Source organism: Diadema antillarum, unplaced genomic scaffold (genome assembly GCF_040938485.1).
Source record: "Diadema antillarum isolate AM-2024a unplaced genomic scaffold, OU_Dant_1.0 seq00000313_RagTag, whole genome shotgun sequence".
NCBI lineage: Eukaryota > Metazoa > Echinodermata > Echinoidea > Diadematoida > Diadematidae > Diadema > Diadema antillarum.
Genome location: NW_027271333.1, coordinates 183,430 through 192,705, shown reverse-complemented (window position 1 = coordinate 192,705; position 9,276 = coordinate 183,430). Strand labels below are relative to the sequence as shown.

Below are 9,276 nucleotides of genomic sequence, written 5' to 3'. Positions count from 1 at the left end.
AAGCTTGTTCGGAGTAACTTCGGAGGATAGGTCGGAGTAGTGCCCGTCTGGACAAGGTCGTTTAACTTCCTTCGATCGGAGGAACTTACCACGACCTCTTCCTCCGAACGAGATACTACCGAGTTTTCTCAGGAGTATCTCGCTACCACGACTAGCCGGTAGGAGTGAATTGCCAGTGCGGACAAGCCCTCGGAGTATCTATGAACTTACATACCTAACGTTACGACCTAAGTAAAACTTCCTGGGTTAAATCACAATGTTGACATTTTGCGAGTGCACATGCAATTTTAACCTAGTCGATCGCGACGAAGAAGCTAGCGCTCATGCAGAAATTTCCATCAACAAAAATGGAGAAGACAAATACTATTGGTAAAAAACAATCGCATGGTCGACGTGCGCGGCGCTACTTCCGAAAGTTACACCGACCCTCGCACGTAAATTGGTCAGAGTTTCTTCCCACTACCGTCATGTGGACACAAGGGTCATGGTAGGATATACATTTACATTGTATTTAAATATCAATTACCGTGCCATAAATTTTTACTCCGACTAGAAATACGTCTGAACATGGCTAATGGCGAGACAGGTGATACTGTGTCATTAAACAAATTCACATTGTTGCAGCAGATTGTCCACAGCCCTGCTATTAAATAGGGATTCCATCCCATGGGTATCCTTTTGTAAAGTTCTATGTTTAAGCAGGTGTGGCACCCCTGAAATTTGATCTGCTAGGCTCTCTGAGGAGAGGGGTGCCAGTGTGCCACACCATCAGTTTGCCCATGGACCTAGTACACACGGACATTCGTCGCTCGTTAATTAATTCGTGCACCTGTTTTTATCAAAAGCGTCACAAAAACATTTTGAGCATGCTTTCCTGCTTTGATCTAGTGTTGTCCACCGACAGCCAGCCTGGATAAAAACAAGACGGCGCTTTGAGAAATCTAAAAACTACATGCGCAGAAGATAATAGCTCTCTTAAATCAAGAAAAATGCATGTGCAGTTGTAGTGTATATAGCGAAATCATCGCTAAAGCAATTTCATTTGCAAAATACAAGAACTTTACAAGAGAAAGCAAATAATTAGGCAGGTTGAATGTCGCACATTGTTTTAGAGTAAACATGGACTGTAACAGTAGACGACATGCTTGTCTTACCATTCAGGGACGTTACATGCGTGGCCGCAAGTGTCCGCTTCGGTAATTACCAATTTTGTGACCCTAAATTTGTCCTTGTCTGAGGGTTGCTGCTCCCCATCATTAGTGTTTATTCAAAGGCAGTTGAGTCTGAAAAGGCACCTCAGCCAAATAGGACCGAAATGAGGGAAACAGTTCTTTTGACAGTGACGATGCACGATTACACAATTGTCATTGTCCAAACGTGTGAATGTACTCATTAAGATGCACATAATCAGGTGGCAGTGGTGAACACTGGATCTAAGAAAGACCTGCGTTCATAGTTCATATGTGTAGTAGGTCCATGGTTTGCCCAACATATCTTGTAAGACAAGGAGTGCTCGTACACCACCAGCATAAGAGAAAAGGCGGTGAAAACTTGGGAGGAAAAACATTCACGAAAACAGGCAAACTGACACCCACCCACCCACACACACACACACACACACACACACACACATCAGTTCGCCGCAGCTCTTGTACCAAAATGCAAGTTACTAAAGATATTAATTAGTGCCTGGACAGTAAAGAGATTGAGTGACTTGTGCTCCCAGTGACTGATGGGTAGAGAGACAGATTGGTGCACACCTGTATTGTGATGCTCATTTCAGCTGACCTTGTGCTTGATGATAACATGAAAGACAAGTGAATTGTTTTTAGGGGCAGACCCTGGTATGCAGATGCTAGTAGTGGGCACAGAAAAAATAGAAGGATTAAGATAGAAACAAAAACTTGTGATTACATAATATATTGTTTACACTGTTCCACAGATCGTGATTTGCAGAACTAGTCACATCAGCAGAAGTCAAATGTACTGGATGTCAGGGGACCTTTAAACAAACTTTAGAGTGTTAACATTGGGGGAAAAAAACACATGAGAAAAGATTTGACATCTTGATGTCATTAAAAATTCAATATTTGTCTAGCAAGTGTATTGATTATGTTCATTCTCCACATTTGCACACATGATGTCTATTCAAAATGTTTTTTTTCCCACATGCTATGACTTGACAAAGCAACCTTACATATACATGATCACCAGGATCAAACTCTATTAGATATGAAAGTCCATTCAATAAGTTACAAATTGTTTCCTTTAGTGGCAGGTGCACATTTGGTCAATGAAAAACCACACATCAAGTATTTTCCTCTGCTTCTCCAAACAGTCCCAATCCTCCAGAAGTACGTGAATGTCTAGAACAAGGTCTGTTTTGGCTGGTGCTTCCTCGCCAAGTGAGGGTTAAACTGGGAATTGTACCGTCCATCAAGTTTGTCGGTGATGCTCTGCGTCACAGGTTTCTCCTCGAGTGGTTTCCCCGACAACAGCCTTTCTGTTTTCGCCCTCTCGGCCGCCTCTCTCCTCAGCCGCTCCGCCCGCAGCTGTTCAATGCTCGGTCTGGATGGAGCAGACTTCTTTGCCCGTGGACTGTCGCTCTCTGTCCCACTTTCACTAGAACTCTCCTCATCACTGTCACTGCGCCGAGACCTTGATCTTTGTTTGTGCTTCTTGTGCTTTTTGTCCTTGTGAGATTTTTTGCGGTGTCCCCTGGAGTCTCTGTGGGATTTCCGGCTGGTATCATGTCGCTTTTTCTTCTTCTTGCTCTTATGATGTTTGTGGGAATCCTTCTCTTTGCTGCGATCACCCTCTGACTTGCTCCTGTATTTGCTGAACATAGACAGGATGCTCTCTGCACTTGATGTATCCTGAAAAAAAAGGAAACACGGATGCATTATTGCACAGTATCTGGTATAAGAATTGTAAAAGTATGTGATAACGAAAAAAAGAAAAAGAAAGAAATGTCCTGTATGATAACAAATTGCACACAACTGGTTCCACACCACTTCACATTGTACAGTGGTGTGAATATACATGTATATTGCATGAACTTGCCATTCAGTAGTTTCAAAAGTTGCTTGTGAGGGATGGTACAGAGATATCTGGAATTTCTTTATCCCACTGACAGGGCGCACCAGATTTAACAGCACAGCCATCTGTTACCGTAAATGTTGTGGGTGTACATACATGAGGAGTAATGCAATCTCTTGCTAAGGAAGACCAGTTGAGCCATAGTCATCATTTATTATTGAAAAATGCTGGAGAGTGTATTGCATTGTAATGTGAGCAGAGCATGCTCAATTAGCCATAATACTCATGTAGCATTGACATTCCAGTTGATATTCACAATCCACTTTCACAAATCATAGTTATCACTAGCATATTTGTTTGTTAATACAGAAAACTGCAACACAAAAAGAAGGTTTCACATTTTACCACACATACACACTTGATCATAATATCAATTACAGCCTAAATTCAAATCAAATACTATACAGATCCTCATGTAACTGATCGAAAAGTACAGAATATTTCACACAAACATAATTACCCATAAAATTGTCCAGTTGTCCTAATATTTAGTAGAGTAGAAAGGATACCATCACTGTATACCAGACTGCTACATTCTGCATACTATGTGTTTGCTGGGGAGTCTACCCCCTGAAAGTGTTATAGTATATAAATTTTCCTCCACAGAGGATCTTTGGTTTAATGGAAGAAAATTCTGTGATGATAACTGCAGCTTCTTTTTCACAGATATAACACATTGTGAAACTAAAATTATATTTCAGACAACAAAAACATGTCATGTCTACATTCATATCTATTGTGATTCTGTACTTGCCTTAGGAACTGATGTCTTTGTCAAGGAAGTAGTTTGATCAACAGTAGTCTTGCTCCCAGTACCATCCTTTTTAGATTTCTTCCCAAGAAACCGCAGCATGTCATTCATCGGATCCAGAGATGCTTTTCTTTTCAAGTCATTTGTGCTGAAATTGATAAATAAATGTACGAAAAGTAAAAATTGAGCATAATGCTTCCCACAAATTACTGCAGAATGTAGACTGACATATAGATTAATACAGTCAACCTTACTTAAGTCGACCTCGCATAAGTCGAATAATTGCCTAAGTCGAAGGTCTTTTTAAGTCCCTTCTCTTTATATTCCGTTGATTTGAATCCCTCATAAGTCAAAGCTATTTCTTCAGTCCAAATAGACTTTGGCATGGTTGAGTGTAGATGGATAGATCAGATAGAGAGACAAAAAAGAGAGGAAAGACACACATGTGCACATACGCATAACAAGTCTGACATTTGTGCAGAATACAACATTACACACACACACCCACACACACACACACACACCAACAAAATAGTGTGTTGTTATGCAAGGGAAATAAATTCCCTGCCAAAGAAATCACAGATCAGTGCACAAGGAGAATACCATTTCTTTTTAATCATGAAATTTACACATACATATTTTGTTTTCCCTCAAAACATATAATCATTTTGATATTGGTAGCAACTGAATCTCTTTTGATCTCACTCTATGTCGTTTGTTTCTGACTGGTCCTGTTCCGTTTGCCTCCCCTGTTGGTACCAAGGCTTGACGGTCTGAGACTCCGCAGAACTCTGGCCAAGGTAGGTCAGGAGACCAATCTTCTTCTCATAGGCCTCCTGCTCCTGCTTCTTCTCAGCTTCATTGTCTTGATTGGTTGTTGCAGTCTTACTCTGTGAAAACAACAAGTTTGCAAAATGGGTTAAGTACCATTTTCAGGTCTGCCAACATTCCCACATCAAAATCAGGGAGATTCCACATGGCAATCAGGGAGATATCTGTGTGTTATATGCATTTCAATGGGCGAAAATAATTCCCAAATCAGGGAGATTTTAATATTCTCTTATTCAGACATGAACAGATTTTGACATTATCAGGGAGACTTGGCAGCTCTGCATTTTCAAACAATTCAAAGCCCATCATCAGACAGCTAAAATAAAACCTTTCCAGCGATACCTCACTTGTTACATAACCAGGAATATTCTTGAAGTTATGATTAAAAATATCACATATTTTATTTTTATTTTCTTTCTATAGCATACAGAATGCAGTTAACTCATTATGCAATCAAACTCTACAAAATAATACAATCACATTTACTGCACCACTTTGATACATTCCAGTGAGCAACGACAAAAACAACTACAAAACTGTACAGAACTTCCCAGAGAAATATTGCACTTGCTTGACAGACTCATATTCTATCTAAAATTTTCCTATCCGTCTATGTATGAATCTATGTGCATATCCTAATATCTCCCTTTATGTACATGTACACACAACAAACATATTTCTTGCAAATATATTGCAATTTGGATTGGCCTACCTAATTTGATACAGTCAGCATCATACTGTAGAAGGCCAATGCACACAGTTGCAGTGCCACTCTGGAATTTATTTTTCGCACTGTGCACTTGACTCTTGGAAAGCTTACCCCTGACTCAATGTCCGCAAAGAAGTTGATATGATCCCCTAAAAATGCTTGAGTAGGTGGCACATCCTCTGCAGCTGCACTGTTGAGGGCTGGTGGTTGTGAGTGAACGAGACCTGCTGAGGGCTTGCTTCTAGCTCTCACTCGCAACAGTTCTGTCCGTGCCTCTTGTTCCTGAATTGAAAAAGAAACAAAGAGGAGATTTTAGAAAATAGGTTGTTTCATTATACGATCAAAACTAACATCAGGTTAGATTATAACTCTACTTTTAATTGAGATGCTAAAACACATCTGTAAATCATGTTACAATTCCGAAATCAAGAAAAAACAAGAAGAAGAAAAGATTTGTTCCCTGCCATTTGCACAAATCAAAAATAATTTATGATATTAATTTCATCTCAACATTTACTGCAAATGATTTTATTACTTTTTGATTAGCATAATGCACTTGTCAATGTAATGACTCATTTGGTCCGTCAAATTTGTGACCCAGGTGTGCGTCATTTTACCAGCTATGTCCGTCAAATTTTTGACCGAGAGGTGCGTCAAAATCCCATCATTGTTGTCAAATTTTTGACCGAGGGGTGCGTCATGGTACGTCACTTGGCTATGGAAAATAACACGCATTATTCTGAACCGAGGGGTGCGTCATGGTATGCACTTGGCTATGGAAAACTGCACGCATTTTTGCACGCTACCAGTACCGGATACACGTACGTACCGCGAGTGAATTTACGGTGAGCGCTTTCCCGCGGCAAGTGAAAATCAAAGTCGGGAAGCGTTTTGGAGTAGGCCTAAGAGGGAAAAATGCTTGCCCGAATCTGGCAAGCAAATGATTTAAAAGCCACCCTTTCTCCTCACATTTTCTTTCCAACAAACTCATGAAATCACGCATACTCAATCTCAAGCCAGACGGACTGTTTAGCTATATAACGATTTCAACCTCACAGTACTAAATAGAGATCGTATACGGAATTCCGTATACGATCTTTGGTATACCGTTGCGTGGTGCGTACTGCGCGTACCTGCAGTATATATTAGCAGGCAAGTCGAGTGTTAGTGGTGCGCGACTCGCTCGCTAACGCTGTCATGGCTGTGCAATTCGCAAGTGAGCAGCGTGCTCGTTATTCCTCATCGAACGTACATCGTCCATGTGTTGCATTCAACCGGACTAGAAATGGCCGCGCACATACAGCGCATCTGCAGACAAGTCATGGCCAGGTGACTATGGATTGCATGCACATACATTCGGAATATCGTAGCAGCAGAGTGATGTACGGTGAATGACGGTACGGTGCTTACAGGGCCAGGGTAAGGGAAACTTGCCGAAACTTTGACAAATTGTGTTTACGAACCGAAAGAAAATGAAATTGCGTGAATAAAGCGTATGCAAAAATCCTTTCAGTATTTACGGGGTGCGTGAAATGTACCGAGGATGTCCGTCAAGAGAGTGACCTAGGTGTTCGTCAAAAACCCTGTGTTGTCCGTCAAAAAAGTGACTGTGGTGTTCGTCAAAAACCCCGTGTGGTCCGTCAAAAAGTGACTGTGGGGGTGCGTCAAAAACCCCGTGTGGTCAGTCAAAAAATGACCATGACGCACCCATGTCCGGGGGTAGTGGGGTGCGTCATTACATTGACAAGTGCATAATTCAAATAAAAAATAATCCATGTAATACCATTAAATGTCTTTCTTGATGTCATAACATGAAGGACATAGTCACATACTCACAGCAAGGGCAATTCTTGCTTCCTTTTTCTTCTCTTCCTCCGCTGCTTGGGCTTCATCTCTCTTCACTCTTGTGATATTGTCTCGATTCCGCACATGCCAACTAAAAGGTAAGACAACAAGAGAATGGCAGATGATTTCACCGCAATACTTCAATTTGTCTACTTTTTACGACCATTCATAACAACTTTCTCCCTGATGACTTTGAAAGTACAATTGTATTTGATATTGGGACATACGAGCAAGGTGGTATAATGAGTTGCTCATACCATTACCAGCACTCAGAGCAGTGTGTACAGCCTAAAAATATGATGCTGCCATATCGTCTTTACATTTCTTTATAAGTAGTGTGAAATCTTGTTTATTTCACATGTAAAATTTTATTCACAGCATGTCACACAGCAATAGGAAGTCTTGTAAATTTAGTCTTTCATCAATGTGCCATGCACAGCGCAGGTAGAGACCAAATGTAACAGTCGACGAGGTCATTTCTTAATAGGCACCCTATATAACTTACAACTTAGACTCTACATCAACAAGATCAAGGACACACACAAGTCACAACAATCATTGATCAACACGTTTTATCATCTTGAGAAAATTTCGAAGACCCTTTGACTTCTACTGTTCTCATGGTTCTAGCGTTATAACGTAAATTTAGGTGAATTTCAACATAGGTTCTACAAAATAAAATGTACGCGAGGTTCACTATAACCAGTTTACAGACTCTACATTTTAGTGCTGTTGTGGCAGTGACATAGGTCTAGATTTATAGTGTTGTCGCTGACTGTTTTTATTTTATTTATGCAATTTCATAAACCAGCATGATAGTGAATGTATGGGACCACATCATGAACGTGAGTATGTTCTTTTGATAATTTTCAATTCGTAAAAATACGTACATTGAAACATCATATGGGTACTACTAATACTATGGCCAAAACTTCAGGCTTTTCAGTGAGTTTGTAAACGTGAAGTTCAAATAAAATCCCCTACCTTTTCTTCGGTAAAATATTCATTCTGCTTTTGTGATAGCGACGCGACGCTCTCCAGCTCCAGTCAGTTGGTTGATCCCATTCATCCCAGCGTAAATTTTACGTACTGTACGAACACAACTACACACTGTACGCACACACACACGGTACACACACACACGTACACACACCGATGTACTAGTAGTGCATTCACCAGTACACGTAGAACTCAACAGTAAGATGTGGCGCAACCACGCACGATAAGTACGCGATTTAGCAGACGACATGGACATGATCACCCGGACCCGTCGTCCAATTGACTTATTTGATACGTGCTGGGTAAGATAGACGGGATTAGCCAGCGCTGCGGACTGACTGTAAGGCCAGTCGTTCAACCAACATCCTGTTTCATTCTGATGTCGTAGAGATCGAGATCTATGTTTTTGCAGGTAATCGCAAGAAATGCATTCTATTACCCATGTGCTAAAACTGACTGTCACTCAATCCGCTCATGACATGTTTCACTGACACTGTGTGACAGCTGACTGTGCATGTATTGAAGGGACGATCACGATCGGTGTCCTATTTTTGTAACGTGTAAAATTAGTTTAACGTTACTCTAACAAGTTAGTTTGTATTACTATCTGTAACATTCCACTAAAAAATCTTTCCAACTGTTGGATAAAAGCCTGCGTTCTGTTTCATTAACATCCATATATATGTATCCATAGCAGAGACTCCAACCCCAAGCACCTTCTGATCTCAATAGAACAATAGAACATTTATTTCCAGATCAATTCGTGTATTAAACAGCAGTAACAATTCAGTAATGACAAACTGGAGGTGACAACTCAGTAAGCACAGCTTGAAGTGAGTGCACCTTTAACATTTGAAAATGTAGTTGAATCTGATTGAAACATAGCTAAAAAGACATTTTTTTTTTTTAATATACATATTTACAAGACGATCTGGAGATTCTCCCGCCCGAAACCCCTAGCAAACGGGAGACTCCAAGTTGATGTGTGCGAAGCGCGAAGTTCCTAGGATTCTAGATGTTCTCTGGTGCTATCTAAGGCTAT

The 9,276-nt window shown here is 40.6% G+C and overlaps 1 protein-coding gene across 1 annotated transcript; it reads right to left on the bottom strand.

Moving 5' to 3' along the window:
• Positions 1 to 2,366: 2,366 nt before the first annotated feature.
• LOC139730452 (uncharacterized) lies at positions 2,367 to 8,258 on the bottom strand. Its single transcript, XM_071641294.1, has 6 exons — positions 8,220 to 8,258; positions 7,227 to 7,326; positions 5,502 to 5,672; positions 4,556 to 4,740; positions 3,854 to 3,998; positions 2,367 to 2,876 (listed from the first exon to the last, which is right to left on the bottom strand). The coding sequence occupies exons 1-6, from the start codon at positions 8,240 to 8,242 to the stop codon at positions 2,367 to 2,369; spliced, it is 1,134 nt and encodes a 377-aa protein (XP_071497395.1). The 5' UTR covers positions 8,243 to 8,258.
• Between the last annotated feature and the right edge of the window lie 1,018 nt (positions 8,259 to 9,276).